The sequence below is a fragment of the Pongo pygmaeus genome, chromosome 11 (genome assembly GCF_028885625.2).
Source record: "Pongo pygmaeus isolate AG05252 chromosome 11, NHGRI_mPonPyg2-v2.0_pri, whole genome shotgun sequence".
NCBI lineage: Eukaryota > Metazoa > Chordata > Mammalia > Primates > Hominidae > Pongo > Pongo pygmaeus.
The window spans coordinates 128,535,673-128,551,471 of record NC_072384.2 but is presented as its reverse complement, the minus strand read 5'-3'; the positions used below and the strand labels follow the sequence as shown (position 1 = coordinate 128,551,471).

The 15,799-nt window shown below is 39.8% G+C and overlaps 1 protein-coding gene across 1 annotated transcript in view; it reads right to left on the bottom strand.

Moving 5' to 3' along the window:
- Positions 1-438: 438 nt before the first annotated feature.
- DAW1 (dynein assembly factor with WD repeats 1) overlaps positions 439-15,799 on the bottom strand; it is a 72,009-nt gene continuing 56,648 nt past the window's right edge. The window contains exon 13 of the mRNA XM_054478458.1: positions 439-638. Coding sequence (XP_054334433.1) covers positions 544-638 — 95 coding nt within the window. The 3' untranslated portion in view covers positions 439-543. The remainder of the gene's footprint in view (positions 639-15,799) is intronic.

Genomic DNA, 15,799 nt, shown 5'->3' with positions numbered 1-15,799 from the left:
TCCTTTTGAGGTGGTGATACCTGAACAGCTGGGGTTGGGAAGTGCAGAAGCTTGGCAGGTGACTGGTAAGATTCTTGAAAAGCCTTGACCTCAGGACAGCCTGTCTTTCCCTTTCTAGTCAAGCCACCATTCTCCAGAGCTATGCAGATCTGGGGATGCAGGGACAGCACTAGCCAGTGGTATGTATCTGACCAGGGGAGCAATCCAGGAACTATGTTACTGACTCACAACAGAACTTATCTGGGTTTGTTGCAAAATGATTTTTTTTTTTGTCTATAGAAAATAGAGTTATTTGTCTCCTCCCTGAAACTTATTGTGATATTTTTGAATAATGTGTTCACTGTTCTTCCCAAGGTGGGTCAGTTTTATGTGTCTACTTGGCAAGGCTATCGTCCTCAGTCATTTAAACACTCTGGAAGTTCTATTTGCTTTTTTATTGAGTATAAATGAGAAAAATCTGAAAACATGAGTGAGGATCAATGAGTAGTTGGAGTATCTGTGGTGGCACTATCATTGTGGTTGAGGTCACCTTGGATCTCACAGCTACAGGTATGGGAATCCCAGCTCTGCTCTTCCACTCCCAGAGGTAGCAAATCTGCAGAGCTGTAGACTCGCAGAGCCAATATGCTGAGATGCACCTGCATGGAGAGAAAAATATACATGCACACACATGCATGAACGCATGCAATGATGCATAATCTCTAAAAGTGAAGAAAATGTGGTACAGTAGTTTCCCCTTATCCACAATTTCACTTTCTGTAGTTTTGTTACTCAAGGTCAACTGTGGTCCCTGAGTAACCAAGGACCCAAAAATAATCAGTAAAATGTTCCAGAGATAAACAATTTATATATTTTTAATTGTTTTCCATTCTGAGTAGCATGATAAAATCTTACGCCATCCCACTCTGTCCCATTTGGGAAGCGAATCATCCCTTTGACCAGCACGTGGCTGTAGACACTACCTGCCCTCAGTCACTTAGTAGCTGAGGGAAAAGAGAGATTACATTCACATAATTTTTATTATAGTATATTGTGAAAGCTTTTCTAATTGTTCTATTTTATTATTAGTTATCATTGTTAGTCTCTTACTGTGCCTAATTTGTAAATTAAACTTCATCATACTATGCATGTACAGGAAAAACATAGTATATATAAGGCTCAATATTATATATATAGGTTTCAGGCATTCACTGGTGATTGGAACATATCATGTAAGGATAAGAGAGGGATAACTTAATGTGGATTCCTGAATATCTAGTAAGCTCTCACACTATGAGAGTTATTGGATTAAGTGCAGAAATATAAAACCAAACAGACTAGATATTACTAATGTTCATCAGTATCTATTTTTCTTCAACTTCCATGTACTCAAAGGATTACATTCCTCCCCACCTTTTTTATAGAGACAGGGTCTCACTCTGTTGCCCAGATTGAAGTACAGTGGCACAATCATAGCTCACTGCAGGCTCAAACTCCTGGGCCCATGTAATCCTCACCCCTCAGCCTCCTGAATAGCTGAGACTACAGGCACATGCCACCTACCTCACTAATTTTTTTTCTTTTTTTTCTTTCTTTTTTTTTTTTGTAGAGATAAGGTCTCACTATGTTGCCCAGACTGGTCTTGAACTCCTGGACTCATGACAGAGGATCAAGGTGATCCTCCCACCTTGATATCCCAAAGTTTTGGGATTACAGGCTTGAGCCACTGTGCACAGCCCTTTCCCCCTTTTTTTGAAGTTATGTATGGCCAGGTGACCAAAAAAACTGAACAGAAGTGTCATGTGTCAGTTGTCAGTTCTGAACTCTACAACTTCTCTGCCCTTGTCTCAGTGATCCTGAGACCATATGTTGATGTGGAGCAGCACATGAGTCATCCACAGAGAACTGGTGCCCCAAAGAGTCACCTAGAGTCACAGCAGACTTACTTTACAGAAGTGAGAAATAAACTTCTGTTTTGTTAATCATCTAAGAATTGAGAGGGGAGCAATTTGTGTATTTTGCGTTTGTTTGTTTGTTTGTTTGTTTCTATAGCACAACCTTGCCTATCCTAATGAATGTCTAACTAACACGTGGTACCTGCCCTCCATGTGCTTACAGTCTAGGAAGGTGATTTCAAGTGTCTCACTGGCTTTAATAACATGTATTTATTTTTACCGAAATAATTAGTTATTTCCAATTTATGAAGGCATTTATTTCCAAAGATGATGGAATGATCATTTCAATATCAAAACATGTATAAAACAGGAAAACCAAAAAATCCAAATATATTTAGAGCATGTATTCTCAACCTTGGCTATATCAGAATCACCTGGGAACATTTTCAAAATACCAAGGTCAGGGCCCTAACTGTCAGAGATTCTGATTTAACTGGTCCACGGTGGAGCCCAGGCATTGGTATTTTTCAAAGTTCTCTAGTTTCAGATTCAATGACTTTAATAATTGCATTAAGCTCCTGGGATAAGTCTTTTAAGTAGTCTTAATATTAAACATTAAATTAAAAATTAAATTTAACTTTAGTTAGCTTCCAGTTATCCAAAGGAAAATAGAAACACATTTCTCAACTGACAGGTGACTGAAAAAAAAATGGCAGATAGGAGGCAGTACTAAAATGCAGCTCCCACTCTGGATGGACAGAGCAGAATGTGGAGTCTAGCATTGTGGACTATTGCTCCAAAAACTACTGCAGGAGTATACCAGAAAAGCCAAGAGAATCCACAGACCCTTTGAAGGAAGTGGATTGCTCCTGCAGGATCCAGGAGACATCTCAAATACTGTGCTGGTATCCACAGCTGAGAGAACTGAACACAGTTCACCTCACAGGACTCTGTGCAGACACCCCCAGTACCAGCCCAGAGCCTAGTAGCCCTGCTTGCTGGCTAGATTCAGAAGAGAAATAACAATCACTACAGTTTGGCTCTCAGAAAGCCACATCCCTAGGAAAAGAGGGGGAGTATTACATCAAGGGAGTACCCCGTGGCACAAGAGTCTGAACAGCAGCCTTGAGCTCCAGATCTCCCCTCTGACATAGCCTACCTGAATGAGAAGGAACCAGGAAAACAATTCTGGTAATATGACAAGAGAAGATTCTTTAACACCCCAAAAAGTCACACTAGCTCACCAGCAATGGATCCAAACCAAGAAGAAAAATCTGAATTGCCAGAAAAAGAATTCAGAAGGTCAATTATTAAGCTATTCAAGCAGGCACCAGAGAAAGGTGAAGTCCAACTTAAGGAAATCAAATAAATGATACAAGATATGAGGGGAGAAATCTTTAATGAAACAGATAGCATAAATAAAAAACAACCACAACTTCAGGAAATAAAGGACACACTTAGAGAAATGCAAAACACACTGGAGAGTCTCAGGAATAGAATTGAACAAGCAGAAGAAAGAACTTCAGAGCTTAAAGACAAGGTTTTTGAAATAACTCAATCCAACAAAGACAAGAAAAAAGAATTTTGAAAAGGAGCAAACCACCAAGAAGTTTCGGATTATGTTAAATGACCAAATCTGAGAATAATTGGCATTCCTGAGAAAGATCAGCATTCCCGAGGAAATTTAAAAGTTTGGAAAACATATTTGGGGGAATAATCAAAAAAACTTCCCCCGGCCCTGCTGGAGCCCTAGACATCCAAATTTAAGAAGCTCAAAGAACACCTGGGAAATTCATCACAAAAAGATCATCGCCTAGGCACATTGTCATCAGGTTATCTAAAGTCAAGACAAAGGAAAGAATCTTAAGAGCTATGAGGCAAAGCATCAGGTAACCTGTAAAGGAAAACCTATCTGATTAACAGCAGATTTCTCCCACCTCGGCCTCCCAAAATGTTGTGATTGTAGGCATGAGCCACTGTACTGAGTCTTATGAAGGTATTTTGTAGAAGTGATTAAAATCCATAATCAGCTGACTTTAGGTAAGGGCAATTATCTTACACAGTCTGAATGGCCCTGATTCACTCAGCTGAAAGATCTAAAGAGAAGAATAAAAGCCTCTCAGGAGAATGAGATATTCCACCTGTGGACAAAAGTTTCAGCTGACACTTATCCTGATGGCCTTCCCTAAGAATTTCAGACTTGCCTAGTCAGCCTCACAATCCTGGAAGACAATTCCTTACAGTAAATCTCTTTATGTTTTCTACTTACTCTGTTCATTGTTTGAACCTCGATTGATATACTCCCCCACCCTCACTAAATTATAAACCGTGAGGGAGAGGTGTCTGTCTTCCTTTTTATGAATCCCAGTACCTAGCAACACGCCTGGCCCATAACAGGCACCCAGTGAACATCAACACAAACAAGGCTACTCTGTGATCATGATGTGGGACAAGACAAAAGACAAAACAAAACAAAAAAATCACCGTACAGCCATCTGAACAGACACAACATGAGCATTGTCCAAGCCACGAAAATGACTAAACAGCCCCGTCTCCTGGCTGGTATGAGTGACAGCTGCTCCTTTACCAATTACAACTTTAACCTTGCTCTAGTTTGCTTTCTCAATGGATAATTTATGAAGACACTCAATCTCACTTCCTGAGAGTATTCCGTCTAAAGCAAAGAGCAAAGCTGGAAGGAAGGAAGGAAGGAAGGAAGGAAGGAAGGAAGGAAGGAAGGAAGGAAGGAAGGAAGGAAGGAAGGAAGGAAGGAAGGAAGGAAGGAAGGAAGGAAGGAAGGAAGGAAGGAAGGAAGGAAGGAAGGAAGGAAGGAAGGAAGGAAGGAAGGAAGGAAGGAAGGAAGGAAGGAAGGAAGGAAGGAAGGAAGGAAGGAAGGAAGGAAGGGAGGGAAGGAAGGGGAAGGGAAGAAGGAACAATCTGGTTGAAGAGGTAAAACATGCAACATGAAGGGCGGGCCTTGAGACACAACAAATGCTACTGGAATTCAGCATAAGGAGTGAGAACATCTGGCCATGGAGATTAGGGAAGATTTATAATATGACCTGGGGTTAAAGGATAGAGAGTGGGGGAACAAAAGTGTAGAGATTAGAAAGGGCATATCTGGACACATTGTACAAGATAAACTAAACAAACGATTCATGTGAGCAAGTGAGGGAAAACAAGTGTGGAAGAATAGATCATGACCAGATTTTACACAATTAAATGCAGAACTTCATTCTTTCAGCCAGTGGTTTCTTGCTATCTATTTAATTATCTATCTCTCTATCTCAAGATTCAAAAAATTTTTCTTCAAATGCTTTTTACTTGGAGGCTAAAATCAAAGACAAAAAAAAGTGTTTTTTAATGGCACTTCTCTGGCTAAATTACAATGTGGAAGATGGGATTCCGTGTACTCAGCTCCTCACTCACTGAGCTTTAAAAAATAGCTGAGGCTCCATAAAGCTGAGTTTGAAAATCAATGCTAAAGTCATGAGCCATGTTACTATTAATTCATTCACTTATTTACTCCTTCAAGCAATCAATTAATTAACTATTTAGAGCACTCTAACGTGCCACATTTTGCAGAAGCTCCGAGTAAGAAGAGAAGCTTCGTCTCCTGGTAGTGGGACCAGATTGAAAAGGGACAATAACACTCCTGAGGTTGCAGGTCTTTCTGTACATTACTGAGGTCCAGCAGCAGCCTCCAGGTCCTATGAGGCTTATTCCAAAGACAGTGAGTCCCTGACAGAGGAGGCAGACTGTTGTGAACACTGTAGATGTGTACTAGCCACATTTTTCCTCACCTCATCTCTCCTCCGTGAACTTGTGCCACAGCCCTGAGGAGATAAGTTAAAAACAAAGTGCTCCATCATAAACATCTCTGTGAAACATTGGGGCAGCAGCAGAGCTGCTTTACAGCCCACACAGCAAACTGCTAAAGCAGTGCCAAAAGGCACTTGAGGTGGAATAGATTTTTAAAATGGAATATGAGAAAATGTTATCTATCCGAACAGGAAAAGGTGATGATCCCAGTGGACAGAGATAGAAGCACTTGTCACTTCACCTGCATGCTGTCTTGGAAAAAGCAGGATGTTTGACAAATCCACAGAGTCCCAAGGAGAATTCAAAATCTATTTTCCTGGACATTCTTGAAAGACTTTCCATTTTTCCCCAACCTCCTTATTTCTAAATGGCCTAGGCTCTTTCCAGCCAATGATCTTCCCATCACCCAGCAAGGCTTCAGCTCAGAACATTCTCTAAAAGATAGCTAGTCTCCTCTTTTCTTGGTGGTTAGTCTTCTCATATTCTGTCTTTATTCATGGAATAGCCCATTCCTCACAGGGAACCAACAAATCTGTGCTCCCTGGCACTTTCAACTCTGAACTACTGTCCTTTGTCCTGATCTCTTTGTAAACCCCCAGCCCAGGACTAGTGTTAGGTTGTGCCTTCTCCACACCAGTGCTGCATAGCCTAGCCCCATGGGAGAGAATCACACAATCAGAATGCTGATCGCTACAGTAACTCCATCAACTCCGACTCTGGCTGCACCTCTGATGCTGCCCATCAGCCCTTTATGATTCTCTTCAGTGACAATTCTCCCTGAAAAAAAAAAAAAAATTGCCAATGTCCACCTCTGTCTTTAAACACCTCATTCTCAGCAGACATCACCAGAAAGCAAAGTCATCAGGCATTAATTACTCAGGTCTTGGTGTTGCTACTGGCCTGATACTCAGAGCCAGGCCTTGGTGTTTTCCAGTTGAACACAACTTCACAGAACATCAACATAAACAAGGCTACTCTGTGATCATGATGGAGGTCAAGACCAAAAACAAGACCACGCTAGAATCATGTCGGAACAGACAGAACGTGAGCATTGTCTAAGCCATAAAAATGACAAAACAACCCCATCTCTTGGCTGATATGAGTGACAGCTGCTCGTTTGCCAGTCACGTTAGGCTTGCTCTAGTCTGCTATCCCTATGGATACTTTATGAAGTACCCCATCATACAGAATTATCTTCACTTCCTGATAGCGTCCAATATAGAGCAAAGAGCAAAGTCCCTAAACCTAACCTAACACAAGCTCACATCCTATAATAAATTCTCTCTAAAATTCTCTGAGACATTCCATGCTTTCCCAGGGAGTGCATTTTCTCTCCAAGGCATCATCAAGCAAATTCGTTCAACTGTAGTCATGTTCCTGGTGGTCTTCAGCTGGGGGATATTGACAAGAATGATAAAAAAAAAAAAAAGATTGCCTTTGTTGGGTTCTGTACTAAGTAATTTACATGTGTTATCCATTTAATCCTTTGATGATAGTGAGGATTTGTACCCATTGTAGACACGGAAACACTAACACTGAATCAAATAAAAAGCCATCCAGGCCGGGCACAGTGGCTCACGCCTGTAATCCCAGCACTTTGGGAGGCCGAGGCGGGCGGATCACGAGGTCAGGAGATCGAGACCATCTTGGCTAACACAGTGAAACCCCGTCTCTACTAAAAATACAAAAAATTAGCCGGGCGCGGTGGCGGGCGCCTGTAGTCCCAGCTACTCAGGAGGCTGAGGCAGGAGAATGGCTTGAACCCGGGAGGCAGAGCTTGCAGTGAGCCGAGATAGCGCCACTAGCGCCACTGCAGTCCCGCCTGGGCAAAAGAGCGAGACCACTGCAGTCCCGCCTGGGCAAAAGAGCGAGACCACTGCAGTCCCGCCTGGGCAAAAGAGCGAGACTTCGTCTCAAAAAAAGAAAAAAAAAAAGCCATCCAAGTCACAGATCCAGCATAAAGGGTAGAGGGATTCAGGAGTCTGGCTCCTGAATGAAATAATGTATACAGTGGTCCATTTCCAAGACAAAGTGCCTTGAACCGGCTTAGGTCAGCAAACTACAGAAGAAAGAGAGTATACTAGGCCCCTGCTTGGATAGCCGATGCCTGCTTGTCAGCCTCCCCCTCCCCCCGCGGCAACTTAGTTGCCTTTACCCAAACCAAAGAAGTTTAGTCTAAGATGAAAGTTTACTAGCCTGTAAAATAGCTGGTTTTGTCTGTTATCAGCCTGCCCAGCTACTTAGGTCATAAGTCAAATACTTGAAGAGCCCCTGAGCTAACTAGGATTGCAATGCATTGTGGGCTGCAACAAAATGCAGCAAGACAACTCTAAAAAAAAAACACCTGAAGCCCCTGTGCAACAATTAATAGGTGACATCTGGGAAGACTGTGACCCCCATAGTACTCAGCCTACGAGGAACCAGGGGAGGGACCTGTGCACTAGGTGTTAAATTGCTTGTGGAAACTGCGCTGGGTGTGCCTGCCTATCAGACACCTGATCTTGCAAGATCCTTATTAAAAGTCTCACACTGTTCTCCGGGTCTCTGAGTCCATTCTTTGGGTTTGGATGGGTGAGTTTGTCTCACACTCCAGAGCTCATGCTCTTAATGATTTTAGAAATAAAAACAAAGAAAATTTAGCAAGACCATTGTCTTCCTCACATCCTCTCCTCCAGTCTCAGAACAGGAGCTGTTTCTCCTTATAATGTCAACCTCCCCCTCTGTCTGCTCTTTCATTCCTCCTCTTCCTCCTTAAGCAACTGGCTTCAGCAAATACCAATTTTCTTCTGATTCTTCACTTCTTTTTCCCCTAGGACCATCTTCTCAGTCAGATGTAAGCCTCTTTCATTCTAAAAACAAACCACAATTACCTCCAATGATCCATGGTTCCTTCACCTTTTCCATCTCCAGCCCAAGTTCTGAAAACCCTAGTCTACATTTGCAAGAGGAGTATAATTAATACGCATGCACGAATGGAATTTGGGAAGCCTATCTTTTCCAGTGTGGAAGGCAAGAGTTGGTGGGAGAAACTCAAAAAGGAGTACAAGAAAATAATGATATCTGCAGTAAATTCTAAAGTATGAGGGGGTAAAATTGTCCAGTTGTAGGGATGGAAAAGGAATTTTAGAGTAGTTAGGTAAAAGTAAAATCACAGAGAAAGGAAAGCATGGCACATTTTTGAGACCTAGTGAGTAGTCTATCTGCTGTATTAGTTTACTAGGGCCGCCATAACAAAATACCAGAATGTGTGGCTTAAACAACTTGTTTACTCACAGTTTTGGAAGCTAGAAGTCCAAGATCAAGGTGCTCCCATTTCTTCTGAGGTCTTGCTCCCTGGCTGGCAGATGGCACCTTCCCACTGTGTCCTCACATGCTCTTTCCTCTATGCATTTGCCTGCCTCGTGTTTCCTTCTTTTCTTATAAGAACACCAGTCATTGGATAAAGAAAATATGGCACATATACACCACGGAATACTATGCAGCCATAAAAAAGAATGAGTTCAGGTCCTTTGCAGGGACATGGATGAAGCTTGAAGCCATCATCCTCAGCAAACAAACACAGGAATAGAAAACCAAACACCACATGTTCTTGCTCAAAAGTGGGAGTTGAACAATGAGAACACATGGACACAGGGAGGAGAGCATCACACACTGGGGCCTGTTGTGGGGGGTGGGGGAAAAGGGGAGGGAGAGCATTAGAACAAATACCTGATGCATGCAGGGCTTAAAACCTAGATGACAGGTTGACAGGTGCAGCAAACTACCATGGCACATGTACACCTATGTAACAAACCTGCATGTTCAGCACATGTATCCCAGAACTTAAAGTAAAATAAATAAATAAATAAATAAATAAATACTTGAGGGGATGGATTTAAAAAAAAAAAAAGAATACCAGTCATATTGCATTAGGAACCCCCCCATCCCCCGTGGTCTCATTTTAACTTAATTACCTCTTTAAAGACCCTATCTTCTAATAATTATCTTGTGAGGTACTGGGGGTTAGGACTTCAACAGATGAATTTTAGGAGGGACACAACTCAACCTACAACATGTGGGATATACAGGAGCAGGAAAGATGGGGCCAGAAATGCAGATTAGGATTAGCTCACAGATGCCTGGGAATATAAGAATGGGAAACTTGAACTTCTTTAGATAGTGAGCTATATGAACACCTGAGATGACACACTTCACTCATTTAAACTTCAAAATTGAAGGTTAAATATGCTAACATGATTCATTTACAAATAAATTATCTTTGAATGTTATAATGTGATTTTGCAGCAATCAACACTTCCCTCTAAAGATACTCGCTTTCAGATATATATAGATATATATATATATATCCACATTCTCCTATTTTTATCCTCTTCTTTCAAACCAACCCTAAGAGGAAGATCTTATAGATAGCAAGAGATTATCTGAAATGTACATATAGCCATTGCTACAAAAAGGTTTGGATTAATACTCATTAAGTATTAGCTCAAATTCTTGGGAAAGCAGCTAACGCTATTCTAAATGTAGAACACCTGCTTTCCCCAAGGGAGTCAGTAAAACCTGAGTGACTCAGAAGCACATTGGAGAGAGAAAGGCTCTGCTGCAGCAGCAATGAATGGTCTTCAGAAAGGCAGAGGAGCTGCCCTTGCACTTTGCAGGAAGGGCAGTGCATGCAAGATCTTCGCTCCTGTCGCACAGACAGAACTGATTCCAGCCTTGAAATGGCACATTCTCAATGGAGAAAGGGAAGGTCATTTTGTAGGTGAGAAAACTGAGTCACAAACTGAATTCTCAAGGTCTCAGAACCAAAAACTGGTGGAGCAGGATATTAAAACAGGCATTCTGATTCCAGAGTCGGTATTTTCAATCACCAAAATGCTGTCACTCATGAGAAATGGGCTGTCATGGCAGCCACCCCTCCTCTCAAATAAAAACCGTTATGACAGTTTGATGTCAACAAAGCACCATTGACCTCCACTTATTCCAAGAAATGGTCACCACAGAAAACCTTCCACCCATAGCATTGAGCAATCTTTAAAGAAACTGCCAAATGTACCTGAAGATCAATTAGAAAGTCACCCCACTTCCAAAGCTCCTGTCTTCATAGAACGCTTGTTAATGAGAGGCTGCCTCACATTTGCTCTTTTTACTCAATAAAACGGAGTCTCCTTTGAACCTCTGATGGCCTGCTGAAACGCAAGTGACAGCAGATGGTTTCCCTGTCTGGTCTCAGACTTACTTTGGTCTTTGACAACCAAACACAAACCAGTTTGACCCTTTAGGTTTATAGTCACGTAAAAGTAATCAAATTCAAAGTACTTAACAATTATTAGACACTCAATCCATTGAAAACACAGTAAACTTTATTAAAATAGAAATAATCCATGTCATACTCTGATCAGATATTAACATTAAAAGACAAAATTGAGTGTTGAATTCCCTGACCACACATGGTAGTCAATGACTCTGTATCAATCCAGCTTTATAGTAACTTTTCCCCTTCACAAATCTCTAAACCTCTAAGTAGGTTAAGAAGCCTCCTCCATTCTGCACAGCAATGGAAATCATTGTTCATGAGGAGTAAGATGTAAATATCATTAATTAAAGGCAACTGACAAATCTTGAAATCCTCCTCCCAGTACTTCAGATGATAAAGTATTTTTATAAGAAAAATTAGAGGGAATTCATCAAATACTTCAAAAAAATATTAAGGATAAAATTATTTCCCAGGGTGTTCTCATGTTTTAATTTGAACAGCAGTCCTGTAAAATAAATGATCATAATATGGCTTTCAACAGAGGGGCCTGTGAAGAAAAATGGAACTATCACTTACTCGCCTTATTGGTCGATGTCCTCACAAATAGATTAGAAGATGTCTCTACAGTGCATCAGGATTAAGAAGACATGTCATTTGCCCCAATCTGTCAGTGTGGTCCTAAGTTTAATTATACCACCATCTGAGCATCGTTATGTATCCACCCATAAACCTGATCTGTAAGGGACACAATACAAAGCTTACTCTTTATTCTTCATGTAGAAAAAAGCTTACTCTTTATTCTTTATGTGTAGCTGCAAGAAGCCAGCACTTACTTATCTGCTGGAAGATGAACACTGTCACCTGCTGAGTAAGAGAACTAACAAAAATGTGCAAAGTTATGCACTTTTAAAACAGTGACATTTTCTAGTTTTCATTAGTGAGAGCAGTAAAAAGTATTCGCTTTGTTGTTAAGTGAAATACATGAACATCTGGCCTGTTGTGTTGATTACTTAAGATCCTATAGTCCCAAGAAAATAGTAGCAAAGGCAACTTTTTTCAAAGCAGACCATCCAACATTTCCCAAAAGGTATGACAAAGAGCTATCTTCACCTTCAGGGTATTTACAGCTCCCATAGAGCCTTTCTGGAATTCCCATTGTTTGCATGGCCACAAATACTCATATACTCATTTTTAATAAGTATACTTCTAAGTAACACAACCTGAAACTGCAAAGCACAACAGAAAATTTCGGACCAGAGAGAAACTGGTGGTTTTGCTCTGATGTGCAGCATTCACAACTGTATGATTTCCCCTTCATATGCTGAATCGATATTCATCCTAGGAATTTCTTATATAGACCAGGGTGTTCCAGAGGAAAGGCAAGAAGAAGGTGGGGGCGGGTAGTAAAAACGGATAAAAGACTCAAAGTTATACCACCTCCTAAACAAGTGTTGTCAGCTTAAATTAAGGCTCTAAGAATTCCTACTTTGTTCCTATTATTCAATGAACTAGTTATCCAAAAGTATCATAAATTGTAAAATATACAGATATTTGGAATTTTTTCTGATTATATTAGAAAGAAGTAACCTGGTAGGGCAGGAGGAAGCTCGGGCAATTAACTAGAGGATTGTTTCAGTTTCTAGTGCCAGGGTGATAATGAGATTCTAGATTCTAGATTAAAATGGAATAAGACTGGATAACTAGGATTTTTTAATTGAGGGAAATCTTTATGATTTGGGGGATAGATAGAGAAAATAAAGGAAAAAGAGAATGATAATTCTATTGTTAGCAGAAATAGCATTGCTGAGATGATACAGAAAATGGAAGGAATAGGGAGGCGAGTAAGCAGTTCTCTTTTAGCCTTGATGAGATTAAAATAGATGGCAAGATGCTTAAGCTAATAAAGCTCTGTCCTCAATCTTGCAAGCAGCAAGGTTACTCAGGAGGACAGAAGCCAACATGCTAAGGATGGAAAAAATGGAAAGTCACCAAACTCTGGGTCTTTGAGTCCTCATGCCATTGCATAGCCACCTTTGGGACTGACATTGTTTTAATCATGGTATTAATCGTGATATTTAATCATGGCAAGTATTCTGTTGCTTGCAACAAAAGCATTTCTAACCAAGACAACAGCGAATTTGAATTGTTAACTTGGTAAGATAACAGTTTTTTTTTTAACTTCAAATTTTACTCCTTTGGAAACTTAAAAAGATAAATTGTTTTAGAGTAACAGTAGCAGTGAAAACACAGAAGATAAATTTACTTATAATTTAAAGATGATTGATGTGTTTTTAAATGGCAATGTGAGACACACATGTATAAAAAGCATTGTTTAGTTCAAAAGTGCATTTATTTTAACTTTAAAATTGGAATTATGCTAAATCATGAGCTAATATATTTTTATATATGAGCTGTTAGAAACTCTATTTCTTTTTGTAAGAATAATCCTCTTTCGTAGACTCATATAAGAAAACTAAACATATGAAGAAGATGGATTAGATCATAATAGTCTATATTGATGATTTCTTTACTTCTCAGTTCCTCTGTTCAATACAGAACCTTTAAAAGGATAATACTCTAAGAACCTTAACTTCTATTTCTAATTCATAAAAAATTGATCTAGAAAATTTTCCTTACAATACCTATAACACATTAAAGTCAGTTATATCTCAAGTATGATTTCTGAGGAAATAATACCGTGTTTTTTCTGGAGAAATGTGTTTAAATAAGATGACTAAGTTTTTATTCATAAAAATAATAGTAAATGTTGGCCAGTACAGGTGCTCACACCTGTAATCCTAGCAATTTGGGAGGCTGAGGCGGGCAGATTGCTTGAGCCCAGGAGTTCAAGACCATCCTGGACAACATGGCCAGCCCTCATCTCTACACAAAATAACAAAAAATTTGCTGGGCATTATGGCATGTGTCTATAGTCCCAGCTACTTGGGAGGCTGAGGTGGGAGAATTGCTTAAGCTCTGGAGGCAGAGGTTACAGATCACACCCCTGCACTCCAGCCTGGGCAAGAGAGTAAGACCCTGTCTCAAATAATAATAACAGTAAATGTTGATTACTATGTTTATTATGTGCCAGATATTCCTTTTTTTTTTTTTTTTTTGAGACAGGGGCTCACTTTGTTGCCCAGGCTGGTCTCAAACTCCTGGGCTCAAATGATCCTCCTGCCTCAGCCTCCCAAAATGCTGGAATTACAGGTGTGAGCCACCACACCCAGCCTGTGCCACGTATTCCTAATCCTAAAGAAGAGAACTACTATTATCACTTTTTAAGTAAGGAAATTGAGACACAGAGGAGTGGTCAGGTAACTTGCCTATTGATTAGAGTTGGAATCAGAATCCACATGCAGGCAATCTGACTTCCAGACCCCACACATACTGCACTACAACTCTTCAATGCCTTTTCCTGCAAATGAAAATAAAGTGGGCATATTATCACTTTACTTACGATTGTAAGTATTCAAACACTTATTTTAAGTAGGTTGGAATATCTGAAAATCATAATAAATATTAAGAAAGACTTCTTCAACATATAAAAACTAGAGAAATAAGCCATTTTCTGGCCAAGGCCTTCCTACACCTAAATTGGTCTATGGGATGTTGGAGCTCCACTACCATACATTGGCTGACTCTTTTGAATGATGTAACAAAAGAGTATCACCCTTCCCTAAAGCAATCAAAGAGTTAGATAGGCAAGAGTCAGCATCTGCTTCTGTTTATTTTTTTGGAGTTTTAAAAGAAGTAACCACAATGGGAAAAGGATAGTCTCTTTAATAAACGATGCTGAAAAAACTCGATATCCACATAGAACAAGTGAAATTGGATCCTTATCTTACATCATACTCAAGAATCAACTCAAAATGGATTAGATATTTAAATATAAGACCTGAAACTGTAAAAAATCCTAGAAGGAAACATAGGGGGAGAGCTCCACAGAGCTGGTTGTGGCAAAGAATTTTTTTTTTTTTTTTGGTCATGACAGCAAAAGCACAGGCAGTAAAAGCAAAAAAAAAAGCAAATAAGATTATATCAAACTAAAAATATTCTGCACAAATGAGAAAATAATCAACAGAAAGAAAAGACAACCATAGAATGGGAGAAAATATTTGCAAACCATATGTAAGATAAGGAGTTATGGTGCAGCCATTATGGAAAATAGTATGAAAGAACCTCCAAGAATTGAAAACAGAACTACCATATGATCCAGCAATCCCACTTCTAGATATATATCCGAGGGAAATAAAATCAGTATCTCAAAGAGGTGTGTGAACTCCCATGTTCACCGCAGCATTATTCACAATAACCAAGACATGGAAACCACCTAGGCGTGCACAGATGGATGATGGATAAAGAATATGTGATATCTATATATCTATATGGATGTAGTGATATATATATATGTCTATATCAATAAAGAAAATGTAATATATATGTATATATGTATCTTTATCTGACAATGTAAGGTAATAAAATCTAATACACATATACGTATATATCTTTATCATATATATATCACATTTTATTTATTCATATGTTCATCAATGAACACTTAGGAGGTTGTTTCCATATCCTGACAATTGTGAATAATGCTGCAATGAACACAGGTGTGCAGATGTATAATATAGATGCAGGCAGACCTTGGAGATATTGCAGGTTTAGTTCAGATGCCTGTGGCAGTTTCTTAAAATAAGATGGCGATAAAGGTTGCTGCAGCAATTGACTCTTCCTCTCATGAAAGATTTCTCTGTAGCATGTAATGCTGTTTGATAGCATTTTACCCACAGTAAACTTCTGTTAAAATTGAAGTCAATCCTCTCAAACCCTTCTGCTGCTTTAT